The 17,029-nt window shown below is 54.4% G+C and overlaps 6 protein-coding genes across 6 annotated transcripts; 4 read left to right on the top strand and 2 right to left on the bottom strand.

Moving 5' to 3' along the window:
• On the top strand, positions 1–3,202 carry B0H18DRAFT_1121939 (uncharacterized protein; the record flags this gene model as incomplete). The annotated part of the gene is made up of 9 exons (XM_048034426.1): positions 1–435; positions 492–613; positions 666–963; positions 1,025–1,270; positions 1,323–1,678; positions 1,898–1,938; positions 2,014–2,186; positions 2,243–2,704; positions 2,759–3,202. 9 exons carry the CDS (start codon positions 1–3, stop codon positions 3,200–3,202), a joined length of 2,577 nt encoding a protein of 858 aa, XP_047890255.1.
• Positions 3,203–3,999: 797 nt separating this feature from the next.
• On the top strand, positions 4,000–5,973 carry B0H18DRAFT_834152 (uncharacterized protein; the record flags this gene model as incomplete). Its single annotated transcript, XM_048039432.1, has 9 exons — positions 4,000–4,097; positions 4,151–4,287; positions 4,345–4,458; positions 4,507–4,696; positions 4,758–5,154; positions 5,205–5,278; positions 5,342–5,555; positions 5,616–5,804; positions 5,842–5,973. Coding segments are annotated over 9 exons (1,545 nt in total), but the record flags the coding sequence as incomplete, so codon positions are not given.
• A 569-nt stretch (positions 5,974–6,542) lies between these two features.
• On the top strand, positions 6,543–9,333 carry B0H18DRAFT_1121937 (uncharacterized protein; the record flags this gene model as incomplete). Its single annotated transcript, XM_048034425.1, has 12 exons — positions 6,543–6,810; positions 6,861–7,057; positions 7,120–7,306; positions 7,367–7,468; positions 7,526–7,630; positions 7,691–7,851; positions 7,904–8,251; positions 8,304–8,543; positions 8,595–8,768; positions 8,827–8,900; positions 8,962–9,087; positions 9,144–9,333. 12 exons carry the CDS (start codon positions 6,543–6,545, stop codon positions 9,331–9,333), a joined length of 2,172 nt encoding a protein of 723 aa, XP_047890253.1.
• Positions 9,334–10,534: 1,201 nt separating this feature from the next.
• Positions 10,535–11,113, bottom strand: B0H18DRAFT_1121936 (uncharacterized protein; the record flags this gene model as incomplete). Its single annotated transcript, XM_048034424.1, has 1 exon — positions 10,535–11,113. The coding sequence occupies one exon, from the start codon at positions 11,111–11,113 to the stop codon at positions 10,535–10,537; it is 579 nt and encodes a 192-aa protein (XP_047890252.1).
• Positions 11,114–13,844: 2,731 nt separating this feature from the next.
• On the bottom strand, positions 13,845–15,150 carry B0H18DRAFT_1024182 (uncharacterized protein). Its single transcript, XM_048029686.1, has one exon. It carries the CDS (start codon positions 15,071–15,073, stop codon positions 14,126–14,128), a length of 948 nt encoding a protein of 315 aa, XP_047890251.1. The 5' UTR covers positions 15,074–15,150; the 3' UTR covers positions 13,845–14,125.
• Positions 15,151–15,257: 107 nt separating this feature from the next.
• B0H18DRAFT_1024181 (uncharacterized protein) lies at positions 15,258–16,404 on the top strand. Its single transcript, XM_048029685.1, has 2 exons — positions 15,258–16,081; positions 16,231–16,404. The coding sequence occupies exons 1-2, from the start codon at positions 15,627–15,629 to the stop codon at positions 16,247–16,249; spliced, it is 474 nt and encodes a 157-aa protein (XP_047890250.1). The 5' UTR covers positions 15,258–15,626; the 3' UTR covers positions 16,250–16,404.
• The last annotated feature ends 625 nt before the right edge of the window (positions 16,405–17,029 follow it).

Raw genomic sequence — 17,029 nt, 5'->3', positions numbered from 1 at the left:
ATGTCTCCCAGCTGCGATTCCTCGATGCACAGCGCCTCCCGTTCTGATACTGATTCAGACCACGAATCTATCGCCGACAGTAATCTCAGTCTTCAGTCTGACCCACCTTCGGACGCGGAAACCCAGCCCAGCACACCGCCGGATCCTCAGCAGCTAGGGCAGGTGGCTATATACTCACCTGGTCGCTCCTTTACGGAGAACGACAGCGATCGACTGCCACTGGTCAAGTCCCTCGGGTACGGAGATGATGCCGTCACCGGTCGTTACGTTATCGACACTCTCACCGAAGTCGTCATCCCGGACAAGTTCTGGGAGCTATTGAGGCACGCCTGCCCTGACCACGACACATACCATGGCCTCCGCGGGTATGTGAAGATTATATGGGAGCTGCAGATGGAGTGGGTGGCTGTTGGTCGTAAAGGGTTCGTGACGAAGGTAATTCACATTCAGCGACATCTATACTAGTTTTGATCGACCATTATCTTATTCAGTCCATCGAGGGGATGAGCGAAGCACAGTTTTGGCTGATGCAGAAGACGCTGGAGCGGAGCTGGAAGTGGAAGTTGCGCAAGGGAGAGTTCAAGCACTGGATATCATTCCTTCGTTGCATGCGGTGAGCTAGATACGTCGTTCGCCTCCTGTATACTGATGTTCACATGCCACAGCCTCGATTTCTGGCCTGAGGAAGGCGTAGCAGTGGCCATCGCACCAACGTTCGATGAAGATTTCACGTCACCTCTTGTGGCGGTCCTCGAGGTGACCATGAAACAGTGCGCTGACACTTGGTCCGTCACGAGGCCGTGTCTGGCACCAAAGTGCTTCATCACAACGTCAGCCGTGCAGTTCGGCGTGAAGTTCGGTGCGATTCTGCGAGACAAACTCCGAAGCCTGGAGCCAGGGACGGAAGTGTTCATGTGTATGGTGGCCCAGACCCGAGACGAGTTTATGTATCAAGCTAGGAAGGTACGCACTCAAATCAGCACGGAGACATTCACTTATTAATCACTCTTTTCCACACTACTAGATGGCCTTCGTGGCTCAGTCTTTGGGAAAGCTTCAAGGCTTTGTCCTTGCGCTTCTCGGCGAACTCGACTGGCAAGATGACCACAGTCTTATCTACGAAGATAGCATTCCGGGTACCAAAGAAGATCATGCCACTGGAGTCGAGTTGTGCGTACTCTCCTATCAGCGAGATGACTTTGGAACGTTCGTGGAATCCGCTGCTCGTGCAGCAGAGTTCCATGACTGGGAGATTGATACGGGATTTATGGTAAGTCAGTCGCATACTTTGTGTACGTCTCCTGATGTACTCTCAAACTCAGCGAGTGCATGGCCCAGCCGACAACACTCAAACTCAGCGAGTGCATGGCCCAGCCGACAACATGGACAGTGGCCCCGCCACGACACCACCTGAAGGGCTCGCTCGCTTCGACCACTGTATCCGTTCTATCATCAGCTCCTACCTCGACGAGCTCCAGCCGTATTCGTTTGCAGTCCGATCTCCTGAAGTGGAAGCCGAGGCACTCCTTTCCGCGCCTGGGCGCGTGCTGGCCAAGCTGCAATCCTGTGCCCATCGGTTGGCACTGGATCTTCGTGCCATGAAGGCGGGAAGGGGTCGCGTCAGCCTGTTGCAGGGGCGAGAGCCATACTACTTCGACGGTGTTTTCAGAGCGGACATGTACGATGCGTAAACTCTACTGTATTTTAATTTCTTCATGCGACGTGTACTACTGGTTAAAAAAACGATGTTTTACGAAGTGGCTCTCATACATGCGTGCCTCGGTGGGTCACCATAGGAAGACGCCCGTGCAACTCATTGCACGGGCTCCATACTGGCCCAAAGCGGCAACTGCTCTCCGGGAGCGATCACCAGAACACCTCGCTGACGGTGAGAAAGGAAGCCGTCAAAGCTCTCTCCATCCTCTATCATGCCCAGCCGTATGCATGAGGGGATGGTGTACTATTTCGCCTCTAATCTGATTCACCTTTTCTCGGCACCGCTTTCAAAAACAGGCGGTAGGATGGCGCACAACATGGAGTGGTCGCCTCGGTTTAAATTGAAGCCGTCCGTCGGCGACGCGATCATACCGGATGCGTCCTTTCTGTTGGATTTGGGCGGGTCATTGCACCTGGTGGCCGGTTTGGACGTTTGTTCTACTCAGAGCGCGCCAAATGTAACAGCGAAGGTGAGTCCCTCAGCGCTGTGTATCCGTGGTTTTGGCATTACTAAAGGTCCCCGTAGTGGGCTAGAGCGATAGACTCCGCATGCCAGCCCGCTGTGGCCATATTCCTGGTATTCATACCAGAACAGGCGCACGATACCCTCCAGACGCCTATGAGCCACCACTGGCAACGGTACGAGGCACCGGGGCGTCACTCAAACGCCATGTTCAGGCTTCTCAAGTGCTCCAAACCTATGGGCAAGAAATGGGGCCGGGGACTTATTGAGGCGCAGCCTCTGGTCAACCCGGACTGGGGCTTCCGCAAACAGCCCACCCGGAACGCTTACGGCTTCAGACCGGGCACCACGCGAGGACGGCGCAATGATCCGCCAATCGGTGAGGTCAGGGTGGGTGGGGCTAGGATCCATGGCGGGCAGCGAGCGTACTTCGTCGTCGCCAATCATAACAACTACCCCGTCATCTCCCAAGCTGCAGACGAGAAGTGGCCGCTACCGCGTCTGTGCGAGGAGTTACCTTGCGTGGTAAGCCATCGATTCTTTTGTTTTACCACTGACTCAAGCCGGATGTCCATTCAGGAGCTTCGCCATGACATCGGTCAGGACGGGGTCAGCGGCCTCGCTTCCCCGCAAGCCGTCTCTCAGATTTCTTGGGAGTTAAAGAAGGTGGTAGAAACATCGCTCATTATGTTCAGAGCGATTGGGCCGACTCCAGATGAGCGGCAGTGGGAGATGCTCATCGCGGGGCGCAACAGCGTCATACTCAATTTCCTCATGGACCGCCTTCGTGGCTATCCGCACGACGCTGTCACGCTCGAAGAGGACGATCCGCTCTTCATTGTAGCCACGCAAGACCCACGGCTGGTGACGTTGAGTGCGGAAGAGAGCATCACGGCTATCTTGCGTGTCGCGCTCAATCGCCTGCGAGACTTGGTCTCAACGCACGCAGGAGATAGGTTCCGGGAGATGGTACAGAGGAACGGTGCTGGCGGCTGGGCTCGCGGGCCAAACGAGAATCGATGAGGTATAGAGTAGGGACCTGTAACGATGTTTGTAAGCATTTTGTATCACATGTATGTCAATCAAAGAGCTTTGTGACACTCGGAAAGAGATAGCACGACGAGCGCTTCACATCCCAATCATGTCAGACCAGGTAACTGAACCTTCGTTCGATATCACGACCGGTTGGTATTTCTGGGTGTCTCTAGATGAGGCTATTGCACTCGATCAGCTTCTCGAGCGCTGTCCGCTCGCACACAAACCTCTTCAGTCCATTCTACACCGTCTTCGTGGCTCCGCAAAAGCGCAGGGATTCCGGCTGCAGGCAACCGAGAATGTGTCGGCCTCTCCCAAGAGTTACAGGTCGCCGTCCTCAGATGAAGAAAGTCTATCATGTTGCTCTATGGACGGGAGCATAGCAGCAGAGGAGACGGAGGAGGAATCACTGGAGACTGCGCAGTCTAGTGGTGAGTCCATACGTCCATGCTTCCGCGAGTACAGCATACAACGGACAACTGGTTTCCACAGGTATCACACCTAGTCGTGCTCGCTCTCAACCAAAGCCCAAGAAATCGAAGCATCATCGGCGGGCCGACTACTCATTCGGTGCCCCCTGTCCCAAAAAGACGGGTGGAACAAGCCTACGCAAGTGGGTGGAGCGTAGCAGGCCTGCAATGGCTCTGGCTCCGTCAGTAACTGCATTTGCGGTACGCCTCGGCAGCGCTGTCACCGAGGACTCGTTTGGCGAGTACGCAAGTTCTTTGCAGACCTTGCTGAGACACGGGGACGGAGCAGAAGGCTTCTTAGATGACAGCCTGCCATCCATCCTGCAGCGATGCAAGCGAATTGAGCGCAATGGCGCGGCGGTTGCGTTTTTAATCATAATACACCATTTGCAATTGCTATGCAAATGCACAAGGTACGTCGTGTGCAACCGCATGACCGCAATGTGTCCTCTAAGAATTGTTTCAGTCTTCGCCGCGCTGACTCGCTGAGCATCTCGGAGGTCTACCGACGCCACATTCGAGGCCTTGATGGAGCACCGCGTCGTCGAACGTTCATGTACTGGATTGCGGCGGCTAGCAAATTTGCCGCTGTTGCCCTTGGAGGTGCTATACGCCACGATCATTGCTTTGGGAGATTGGAGTGAACTAATGCGTCTTCAGGCTCGATTTACACTCTTGCCATTGTTGCATTTGCGAATTTGCGGGTGCCCTTGATGAAGTCCGTCGGTAATCTTGCATGGCAATTGTCAAACCTGCTTCGAGATCCTGAACCTAGTGCGTCACCAAGATATTCGTGGTATACGGTCTAATTATTGTTACTAGCTACACCGGCAGGTCAGGCTATCATTCAGCACATTATTCCAGCCGTCGCCAGCCTACGCCAATTGCTTCCTTTGACTTTCGATACTCTGTTTCCACGGACAGTCCTGGCTGAACTCAGCATGTCAACAGACAAGATCGCATGCTGGAATCTAGTACAATCGGACGACGCACTGAACTCGCTGGATCTCAAGTAAGTGCGCATAGGGTGCATTCTAATCAGCCTTATTTTAAACGTTGATCCGTCATCACAGTACGTTTAAACCTATCCCTAGAAATCTTGCCGTCTGGGCGCCATGCGCTTCGGTACTCGAAGAATCTCAGCACATTCACCTAACGACCGTTAGCCATCGCATATTCCGCCTTCAATATGAGGATCCAGCAAGCTTTGATCCGCCCTCACCTTTGACGGATATCAGTGACAATGAGATGGAGGTTGAGAGCAGCGGCGCATGCCTAACTGCCGAGCCGTCGCTGTCTAGCTCACATGGTGCCACTGTGACGCTGCAGGGGTTTCAGCTAGATCTGGACCAGCATCAACGGTACCCGGTACCACAGGACGAGGACGAAGCCTTTTCATGGACCGAAGAGCAGCGTTCTCTTGCGGAGACAGCGAGCAAACATGACAGTCTTACCGAGTTAAGAGCGAAGGTACCATCCATGTAGAGTTCTCCTACAGGGACTTATCTGACCCATCCCAGTTGTCAAGTATGTACAGCAAAGGCCGTCGGGTTGATTATCAGGAATACGCCAGGATCGGGCTGTCAGATGCCAAGTACGTGATTCCCAAGTTAGCTGCTACTCACTCAGGCTGTTACGCGTGCTAATTCCGTTGCAGTGGTCCGCTCAGGATCGAGGATGAGCACGGGTCTTTGGTGGGCTGCATCTTCTCAAGCATGCCGGACTCTATGCGACAGACACTGGGGTTGAAGATGATCGCATGTTTGGATGCACAGTCGGCCAATCTTGAAGAGACCGACTCGGCGTCCGAGGGCAGAAGCTACCGCTTCCCAGCCCTACATTTCTCTTGGTACAATCGTCACGGCATGAGGGTACGTCTTGTAATCTCACTCATGTCTACAGTCAATACTCAGATGAGGGCGCATCGCCAGGGACATAAAATCCCTTCGAACCTGCATCCCATTCTCATGGAGAAGGAAGATCACTCCCGCACTAACTACGCACAGATGCTCCCTTATCCCTCTCGAGACATGAGCAAATTCGAGGAGATATATCACAATCTGGAGGAGATTTTGGGAGACGTGTTTGAGTTCATGGCCGAGCAGGCAAGATATTTACTGGTGAATTCTCTGATATGGGCTCACTAAAATGCAACAGATCAAGGAATCGTTGCTCGAAGAGTACGAAATCCTCAGCATGGATGCGGAAGTCCTCCCAGGGAACGAGCACTCCATAGTGCATCCCTTCCTCTCACTTGTTATTAACATCAACGTTGCCACTTTGGCTCACAGGGACCGGCAAGACAAAACCCTCTGTGTTGTGCTTGTTGTGGGAGATCACACGGGCGGAGAGTTATGCATGTACGAGCCTGGGCTGGTTTTGCCACTGCAAAATGGCGACTTCATTGCTTTTCCATCCCACCGCATCACACACTTCAATTTAAACTTCGTCGGTCGACGTGCTTCCATAGTATTCCACACCGACAGGGAGATGGAAAAGTGGACGAAAGGAGGGCGAAACGGTTGGGAGGGGAACCGACACTTTCATTGACACAAGCGCTGCGCAGCGCCCATTACGTCTATCTGCATGTATTGGAATCAGTTGACGTGGACTGCCGATTTCTCCCTACCATGTAACAAGTACGGTATCTCTCAATTCCAAAGCTTCATACCATATCCACGGTTGCCTTTTTGCCCTGCGCTGGAAAGAGCTAGGGAACAGATGTTCGCGGCCAATATGGTGCCCCGGAGTTCGGCTCAGCTCCGCATCTCCGAAATCTTCTGCAAGACGCGTTGGCGACGTTAGTTCCTTGACCTCAACACACACTCTCTCCGCCGTACTCTCGCTTTGCTATAACCATGGCCACTCGCCGAACGCGATCAGCTGCCACCAAGGACAAGAAAAAGACTAGCTCCAAGGCTCCCGCCCCGCCCAAGGCGACCTCCAAGAAATCTGGTGCCTCGTCGATCTCTGCAACAGTGGACCAAGGCGATGCTCTCCAGCGCGTCAAGGAGGCCGTGAGGATGACGAACCCTGACGCGTCCGAGAAAGAGGTCATGACAAAGGCTCGAAAGTTGCTCGCGGATATGAAAAAGAGTCCCGCCTCAGACAAGGAGCGTCAAGAAAGTAAGTTACGAGTGGCTACAGCGTAATCAGCTAACTATACTCCCTTCTAGCCATACAAGCGAATAGTGCGGCGATGTTGGACAAGGATGCTGAAGGCCACGATGAAGAGCCTGAGGTTGTAGCTGGGGACGAACAAGACACCAGTGGAGAGGAGGCGGAAGAGGAACCATCTTTCTCGCCCTCCGATGGCGATGCACCCGCTATGTCGAAGGGAAAGGGAAAGGCAACCGCCAGAGGCAAGTGGATGGTAGAGAAGCTCGCCTGATAGTCTAACGATGTTCAGAGAATACAGTTATTTCGCCTCCGAAGCCAAAGCCCCGCCCGAGGCCGCGAAAGAGGAAGGCCGAGCAAGTATCAGACAAGGAAGGCAGCGACACAGATCTTGTCCAGCGAGCCCCTGAGCGGCCTGAAAAGAAGAGGGCGAAGGTGCAGAGCCCCGGTAAAGCTGTTGGGGCTAGGGCGTCGCAGCCTGCGGCGCATAGCTCTCCTACATCGCGTGAGTTGCCCGTACTACCGCATTTGCATGCGTGCCTCTAATGTGCCCCACTACTGGTAGCCCCATCACCTGGGAAGAAGAGGGCGGAGGTAGTCATTGAGTCACGCCGTCCCGCAATCCCTGCGTTAACCCAGGATGAGGACCTGGTGCTCCAGCGTCTGCGTAAGTGGGATTGATTTTACCAGTCTGAAGGGAAACTAACGGCCATGTGAGAGACAGGAGCACGGACTGGGAAGGGGACGGCACGCGTACAGAGTGAGGAAGAGAGCGAGAAGGACCAATTGTCAGAGGAAGGCTCGAAGATGGAGGACTCTGAGGACGACAGTGAGTTCAACTTCCCTGGTATGCATAGCCAATATACTGATGGATTGCGAGCCCCCCAAGCGTCGGGTCGAGGAGCGGTTAAGAGCAAGACTAGCACCACTCGGCACGCATCTAAAGCTGCCTCTGGGGACGACAGCCAGTCCTATCACGTATCGGAGGAGGAGAATAAGGTAGACAGCGACGATGACGAGCTCGGGGAGAACGCCTCTGAGAGCGACGAGGTATGTGGATAATGATAATGTTGATGGAGTACAACGCTAACAAGGTCTTAAGATCATTGTGAAGTCGGAGGAGAAGCCGCAATTGAAGTCGAAGACTGCGAAGGTCAAGGCCCAGGGCAAGCCGAAAGCGTCGAAGGTCTCCGAGGAAGTGATCGCTGAACTCGAACAGGAGCCGTTCCGGACTTTCGTGCAACTCGCCCAGCTAGAATTCAGGGCGTACCTCAGTGTCGAAAACGCGTGGCCCCGTCAGAACGACAAGGTCGTCGGCAAGTGGGACGCTCCATTGTCAATGTATGAGAGGGTCATAGCCAAGCACAAGATCTATCGGGCACCCAAGTTCAAGGCGAGATACGACAAGATGATGGCTGAGTTCAGCACGAGAAAGGTGCTGCGGCACAAGGTAAGTGGTATGGCTATTCTGGATGTCCCCGGTGACAGTTTCCCGGCTTCAGGTCTACAGGCTGGCAGCGCAGTTTCGCCAGGAGGTGAAACAGAAGGCCAAGCGTGTGGTGGAAAAGGAGTTCCTGTCGATCAAGGTCTCTGACCTTGGACCCAACGGCGAAAGGCTGAACGCTGTGGCCCGCGCAGATAAGCTACAGAACGCTTTGGAGGCGCGTATCAGGTGGCTCAAGGACTCGGACACCTTCCACCACGGGAACCTCACCATGCCCGATCCAGACGTTGAGCCCTCGGTGAGCCCCTCAATTGAGATGACGGCAGAACTAACAGCTCACATGGAGCAGCTGTGGGTGGCCGAACGTGACGCCCCGTTCCACAACGAGGCCATTGCAGAAGTGATGGCTCGTCATTGGTGGCTGGGACAGAATCCCGAGGCGTTGCGCCCTGAGCACCGTGAAATATTCGATATCAACAAGGTTCCTCTGTCGAGCAACATGATTGCTCTTGTGTGCAGCGCGGTGAGTAACCAAGTGCTCTACAGAATGCACGGTGAATATCTGATCTATATGTTGTCAGATACTGGTGACTCTGGAGGAGGCCCTCAAGGGTAACATCACCATCAACTTCGACGAGAAGACATACACGCCGGAGTGTGTTGGGCCTGGCGTTGCTTCAATTTTCCAAAGTTGATATTGATGATTTTATCTGCAGGCACGACCGCTTCAGAGCCGGTATCGACATGCTTCGCCGGTTTGCTGATCCGAAGAATCCCAGTTTCAACAAGGGGATTAGCGAGTTAGTCAAATCCATGAACAACTCTCTGGTCAACTGCATACGGTAAGCTCAATAAGTTCGTCCAAATACTTGAACTACTGAAGGGGTCCGTGGGTCAGAACTGTTGCGAGGATCGCGGAGCCTGAACTCGAGGTGACCGACTCGGAAGGACAGCGCGCCACTATTAACCTCAACCTCGACATGGATCGTCTGTCCTCTCGGTGGATGAAAACCGCGGGCCTGTCGTCTGAGAACACTGGTGGAGAGGCCGGCCCGTCGTCGAGCACCCAGAGCCAGCCATCAGCATGAGGATGATGGAAGAGGAGGCATGGACAGCACACTCAGAGGTGCGCATGATACTAGGTTGGTCTGCTATTGACTCAGCTCAAGGCAGCATCATCAACAGGTGGTGTAAGACTACGCTGATGTCCCGACCTCGCTGGTCGGCCGTAAATATTTCATCTTCGTGGCCATTCTGGTCGTCTCATACCTTGCCCTTGTTGCCGCCCCCACGTCTCCATTTGTATCGTTGACAGCCATCCCTCCAGCCACAATACCTCTCTTCTGTACGCTCAGCAGCTGGATGTGTTCTATTGTTGTATCATGACTGTACAATGCCGAATACGATTTTTACGATCACTGTCATCCCCTCTGAGTGCATCTGAAGGCATTAATAAGCATCTGAGAGAACTAGTAACCGGTTGTTGATATTTGAAAGCGCTCTCAACGGCTAGAGAGTAGTCACAAATGCTCCTAAGACGAGCTCCTTGGTTTCTGGGCGTCTAATTGGAATTCTTACAAGTGCTTCCATTATCTCATTGGTGATTTCAAGCGCTTCTTTCCCGTGCATCAATCTCCCAATTAGCGAACTTGTGTTGGAAAGTGGTTGAGTTTGCTCCGCGCACTCGAGGCCAATTGGGACTCTTGTAAACACTTTTTATGCTCGTCAAAACTATGAAAGTGCTTTGGGAAATAGGCGGTTTTCCCTGATGAGGAAGGATATTCTCGACCGCCACATGGGGAGCCCTGGGTGCCCTGGTATCTAGCTTTTTCTTCTCTATATGTTTGACACGGATGCTGATACGGTCCATGTGCCAGCCTGAACGACTTGCACTGTTCTTCGGTCAGCGATCTGTCGGATGGGATTCTGCATAGTATTTACCGTGATATTTATCGTGTGTCATATTCTTTCCATCGTATGTACTTGCCTCAGCATACCTGCCGTCTGCGGCGCTAGAAGATGTGTTCACTATTTATCTCTACTTCGGATGGGATAAGTATGCCTGTTTGTGTGGTCCTTGTATATATTATCCTGTCGTCATACCCGTGGTCCGGTGTATTGATCCGTTTCATTGAACCTTCATGCCATTGACGCCATGGGCATTGGTCCGCAGTATGCATCTCACATTCTCTATTGGATGATGCATCTAGGTGTCTGACATATTCTATCCAGGAGGTGGCAAACACTATGTACGCGCAGAGGGCGGAAAATGCCGTACTCGGTGTTACCTTAACGGAATTTACCGCTCCCGGTTGAGCCTCCAACAGTTGGCACCTCCACCCCGAGGAGGAGGAGCCCATGTATGGCGTCAGGAATGTAATCTACTTCTGTCCTGACACCCAGCTCCGAACGCAGCCGATCGTACGTAGCCCGCGACCATGGACTCCCCTCCTCCTCCCGGGCCTCCTCCTCCTCAGGAAAACCTACTGGGTCAGCTACGCTATGCACGAGCATGGTACACGTAGGCGGGAAGGTCACATCGATGTGAGCCTCAAGGACGGGGGCGCGGGTGTCGGGGGATGGCTGCGAGGCGCTCAGACTCGGAGGCGGGTAGTGCACGAAGTGTCGAGGATGCACTGGGCGCACCAAGTTACCGAGGAACTCGCCCGTGCGCAGGTAAGAATACAGGCAAATGCTACCTTCCCAGTAGCGCAGGGCAAATTTCACGGTGAGGCTTAGCGGGACGTCAGGAGACGCAGGCGACAGGCGAACGAATGAGGGGGCGACAAACTCGGTTGGAATGCAATGGACACCTGCGGAGACCGAGTCCAATGTGACCCAGTGGTCGCTCATCAACTCGCCTACCATTGCGAAGAGCAGCGGGAGTTGGGCTGAGCGTGGCTCGCCGCAGTGCGGGCTGCGAGCCCACCTACAGAGGCACCCATATAGCGATGCGCGTGGCGTCCAGCGAAATACCATCAGGGAGACATTTCTCGGAGTGCTCCGGATCTGTGAAGAAAAGAAGAGCACTTTCAAGTCGTCGATGTTGTAGAAAGTAGTAGACCGGTGGATCAGGCAGCAGTCCGCAGCAAATTAAGGTCAAGCCTCGCTTCAATGTCGCGTCTGTAACCCACAACGGGATTTAGCGGAGAGGACAGCATCATAGCGGACTGGTAAGCGAACCTCTCAACCACTCAGTGGATGTGATTTATCCATGAGCCAGAAACGATCCGTCTTCATGAATTAAAGAGATGACAGTGGGCAGCGCGCCGGCGACTGGAGAACGCAGGAGTTCGAGACCGAGTCCGCTACGAGAAGATGCGATTGTCTACACGAGGGCGGCGCTGATTTTTCAGCTGTTATATCCCAATTAGACACTCATCTCAACATTGCTCACCTAGCTTGCTTGTGGAAACCGCCCCATGGTGGCCAAACTAATGGGTGTCGCTGTATATGCACGCTATTGGCTCATATGCCCCTGATTCACTGAAATTGAGACATTGTGAGCGTAGACAACTTTGCCGAATAATGCCAACTAATCCTTATTGTGCCATTGCGGGGATCGGCGTATGCAGGCAATTAATGGTGTGCTCCACTGGACAGGCCGCAGCAAAGTTGTTGTTACTGCCCACTGTAGCGCTATCAGCGGAGCAGACCCGGGTGATCCAAGCGTTGAGCAGCAATAGTTACCCCGGGCATTACATACAAGGGCGAGCGGCCTGGTGTAAAGCACCGTCGACAAGACTGTTCAAATTTTGATTACTATTGACTGATTCTGGCAAGTAGACAGAGGCCACTTGCCACACCGACGACAAGCTCAAGGTATTAACTGAAGAGCTATGTGCCTTAAGAGATTGAGTCGCTCCTGAGCCCACTGGCACCGCGGCGGGCGTGGTGCATTTGGACCTTGTGAAATACATAATTCGAAAATACACATATTTACATAGCAGCGTGCGAGTAATCACACACCTATACCGTAACCGCGTTACGTCGTATGCTTCCGAAGCCAAACTTCTGTTCCACCGCACCGCCAGTGCCAGGACTCGGAAGTTCCACCGTACGGCGTCAGGTTACACAAGAGGTGGACGTTAGGGTTCTGTAAGAAAGCCCCGACTAATATACTTTGTAAACAAGTCGTGTTAATAACACGTTAATAACATGTTATTAACATGGGGTCCGCTCGAGGCCAGATTTTGCATGTAAACAAGTGTAAGAAAGTCACAACCACTAAGCCCGTGTATCTCACTGACCTAGTCCAGGTCAGTGAGTCTTGCTCTCCACTAGTGAGAGTTGATGCCAGTGGATATGTTGGCGAGGATGACATTGAGTCTAGCGGTTTGTTCAGAGAGAGTTCCGGTTTAGGCGGCCGGCTGATCGGGCGCGCGGAACATCTTCGAATGCCCTCGCCGTCACCCGGAATTGTGCAAGGACGACACTTAGCAGCTTGAAAGAGCATGACATCCTCGCAGACGTAAGGGTGTTCTCTGATTGCATGGACAAGTATAAGTAAGTTACTTATTGACAGTGACGGGGCTGTGGGGCCAAGTCGTCCGATGCTTACATCAGCACGTAGATACCGCATCGCGCCAGCCTGTACTCACAGTACTACCGTGACAGTAGTTATTCGTGCACCTTTCCAACACCAGTATATGAACCCATTCCGTGCTCGTTCTCATCTCTTTCGCCCATTCTGCGCTGCAACCGCAACCACTACAAGTCTACGACTGCCCGGGCCCGAACCAATCCTGCTTGTTACGCCATCATGCAACTTTGATATCAGGCGGACTCGCTGAGTTGAGCTGAAGGGACATTGACCTCGGAAATCAAGTCCTCTACTGTCAGCCAGGCCGGGGAGACAACACTCTTACCAGCTTCAAGTTGCTCTCGAGTCTCGCCCCGGGCCCCTCACAACCCCCTCATCCTGCGCTAGCTGGAGGCTCGGGGCCCTTCCTCTTTCTCGCGAGGGTGCTTCTCCGTGAGCAGAGTCTATTTTAAAACGGCTAAAACATTCATCAGCAAAACGGCGCACTGTCTGACGGCGCCTGAGGCTAATGAAGGGCCTGATCCGGAGTCTGAGATCGCTGTCATGGCTGACATGATTGGGCGCTTATGCTCCGCGCGGCCTCGGGTCGTTCTTGGCTCACTCAATCAGAGCCCGTCAGTCTCCTCAGTCGCGTCAGTCGTATCAGTCGCGACAGACCGTAGTTTCGAAGCTACCACTACTAGTAGTACATACAACTTGAAGCTAGTATCACAGGCTCTGACGAAATAGATTGAACAAAGCTTTGACTACTAGTAAGTAGTCTACGTTATTTCCTGATAAACCTTGGTACACGAATACTACATAACACGAGCACTGTGGTATCAACTCGGGATACTTACTGTGCGTAGGGCTGAGCGCTAGCGCTCAGACGGGAGGGAAGGACTCGGTGAGGTTGCGGTGACGAACTGTAAGACGCCTTACTCGTCGTGCCTCGTATGCGCTGCACCCAGTCTCTATTCAAGAGATACTGTCTACAGATTGCATACAAAGGCGGTGACGAGGTAAAGGCTGAGGACTCGTAGGTGCACTGGCGCGCCATACGAGTCCTCGAGCAAACAAAGACAAACATATAACGTAAGACATACCGTAACGGGAATATCCGTTACACCCTCCCCCACTGGACACGACCACGGGTCCCAGCGATAACCAGAGAAACAGATAGAAAAAGGAAAAAGAAAGGAAATATATGCAACAACCCAACGGTGGTAGCAATTGGCAAACAAGGATGATGTTGAACTGTAGACAACAACATGCTAGATCGTGTCAGTGAGCAGACACAACCATTCATCATTGTCGTACATAACTCGACAGAGTTATGCAGGCCAGAAGGTAGACTACTACTCGGACTCGGAGTAGTAGTCAGCATCTTCAGAGTTATCCTCATCTTCGGCAGATAGTGCAGAAAAAGTTTGGGTATCCTCCATCTCAGACTGCTCGTAGTAGTCGGAGACTACTACTGAGTTTGTCTCCTCAGACTCTGGACTTCGTGAGTCCCGCAAGCTATGGTGCTCGGACTCGGAGAAGTACTCTGACTCAGTATGGTCAGGGTACTCCTCACGAGTTGTGATAGGAAGCTCCTCATCGGAGGAGATGTACCAATCGGAGTCATCCACTGGTTGACAAGGCGGTACCACAAGCCAGCCCAGCTTGTTGTAGACCCATCGACGCACTACCTCCTTAGGTAGTGGCGCAACGAGCAAGGGGTCAAACTCGAGAGGGACCACTTCCAACTCCCTCTGGAAGTGGTCCCATGCTCGACGAGCTGCACGAGAGTATGTCCCCGGTCGCGGGGACATCTCCTCGAGGGCCTGCCCACAGCTAAGTGCAGACCTCTTACAGTGAGCCCAAATGGCCCACTCGCCGTCACTCGCCGCGACATCGGCCTCGTCGAAATCGTGGTCAAGTTGGTCTGCAAGGAGGCTGAAGCATTCCTCGCGCGACCTCTTGTCACTCGGCCATCGACTCACATCAACGGTTACTGAAAAATCCAGTGCGGTCGACACTCGGTTCAGTTCCAGTACTTCGCGGCGCGAGGTACTGGCTTCCCGAGTGATGTCGTGGCTGCGACGGTCACCCGTATCCTGCACTTCGAGTCGATCACTCGATGCGCGTGGTACCGGTGGTACGCGTCTTGATGTCCGATGTGAAGCTCGTACGTCGAGCACTACGCTGGACGTACGGCCCGAGACTACATCTGGTCCCAATACACCATTGTATGATGTACTGGCCACTCGCGCCGTATCCTGCACATCGCGCTGACTACTCGATGTGCGAGTAGCTGGCATTCGCGTCGAATTCCCGTGGGTGGCCCGTACGTCAATCTCACGGCTTGGCGTCCGTGTCGCTGCCGGGTCCGAGGCCAGTACATCTTCGTGTGATGTACTGGTTGTGTTGTGGAACGAGCGGCGGCCGTTCGAGGCCCCGCTCCCTTCCCCTCTCAAGAGAGTACCCCCCCTCGTAGAGGAGGTCTGCGCTCGCGCCGGCTCGGTCTCGATACCACCGGTAGTCGTTGAACGTCGCCGTTCACCTGAGTCCGATGAATCCAGCCCTCGCGGTGGATGTTCCTTCTTATGGGCGCGCGACGACGCCCTGGTCGTCGCGTCATTCGATGCGGGTGCATCACCCGGTAAGCTGGATGTGCCTGCCACACTATACGGTCCAGGTAATTGTACCCGCGAGGACGAGGAGTCGTCCTCGCCAAGTTTCCCTTGCCCTGGAACCACCGACGTGACCTCGTCAGTCCCCGTTCCTTCATTTGACTGCGCTGGGTCCGGGGAAGACGGCAGCACGTCCATCTTGGACGTGCTCCGCGGTGGATCCTGACTTCGCTCGCTAGAGATGTCAAGTACCGCGAGGTACTTGGCCTGGCTCACATCGCCGTCGACCGTAGCTGGCTCACATCGGTCTTGTTGGCCGTGGACGCGTCGTGCAGGCGGCATGTATAGTCCCGATGGTCGCCATCCGGTCTCGGGTGCGACCTGTCGTACGTCTGCAGCTGTAGGCGTCTTGGTTGATTGCACGCGATCCCCGGCATGGAGGCCGCCGTGCGTGGCCACTGACACGACTACGATGTCGCTCTGTGGTGTGGATGGACCACTGTCGATTGCGACGACCTTTGAGGTGGTCGCGATCGGCACGGGCAGTGGTACGGAAACGGGTGTCGATGGACGTGAAGCGAGTACCGCCTGGTACTCGCGCTTCGGGTCGCCGGTGCGCTCAGTAGTGTGTTCCTCGAGCATTGGGCTCGACCTCTGTGCGTCGTGCGTGCGCTGTACATGCGTGCTGGACGCGACCTGTAGGTCACCTCGTGGACTGACCGTACCACTGCCGTACGCAGTGACGGCCACGACAACCGCACTGGTTGTCGTAGTCATCCCGGGTGGTGACCTCGGGATAGGGAGTGGTGGTACCCATGAAAGGGGTACGTCCAATAATGACGTACCTGCGCCTTTCGAGCCTGAATGCTCGACTCCTTCGCGTACACCGCACCCTTCCCCTTCTCCTCCTTCTGCCTGACCATCCCCGTCGGACTCTCCTGCTTTCACACCCTCGTCCACGTCTTCTCCGTCCCTGCCTTGCCCGTCCTTCCACCCTTCGCGCGACCTCCCGAGTGCGTATTCGACCTGGAGCTCGTTGTGCCCGTCGTAGGCTCCAGCGGTGTTGGGGCGCGCGGAGAGGTCGACAATATGTTGGCTGGGGGTCCCTAGGATTGAGCCATCGGCGAGAACTGTAAAGTTCTCGCCGGTTTGACGGTCGAGCGACCGTTCTGGTCGGTCGGAGTCCGTAAGCGCCGGCTGCTGCGCTGTCGGTAGTGCAGCAATATGGTCGCGATCTCGGGCTCGCGCGTCCGTTGGGACTACGCCAGCGTCGATCTGCGCGCTCACCGGGGCGCCAGGGTCGCGAAGGGGTGGTGGTCACTTAACAAGTCGAGGTCGAGGTCCGCCGCGTCGTCGCGCCGGTCGAGGTCGTATCGCGGGCTTCCTAGCTGAGCCGCGAAAGGTTCAGTTGTCTTGGAGAAGCCGGGGGCTTGCACTTCCTGTGGGAAGTGCAATTCCTCTTGAAAGACGGTCGCGCGCGGTTGGTGGCTGCTGGATAGGTTCAAATCGAAGGCGAGGCCGTACGGAGGTTCTGCCAGTTGAACCGCGAGCGGTTCAGCTGCGCGGACTTGAGCTGCTTGTGCTCGCCAAGGGACGGTCCGAGCCTCTCGCAGAGAGGCCATACGCGTCGGTCGGCTTTCCAAA

The sequence above is a fragment of the Fomitopsis serialis genome (genome assembly GCF_022376445.1).
Source record: "Fomitopsis serialis strain Sig1Antser10 chromosome Unknown B0H18scaffold_68, whole genome shotgun sequence".
Taxonomy (NCBI): domain Eukaryota; kingdom Fungi; phylum Basidiomycota; class Agaricomycetes; order Polyporales; family Fomitopsidaceae; genus Fomitopsis; species Fomitopsis serialis.
The sequence above is the reverse complement of the archived record's forward strand: the minus strand, read 5'-3'. Positions and strand labels throughout refer to the sequence as shown.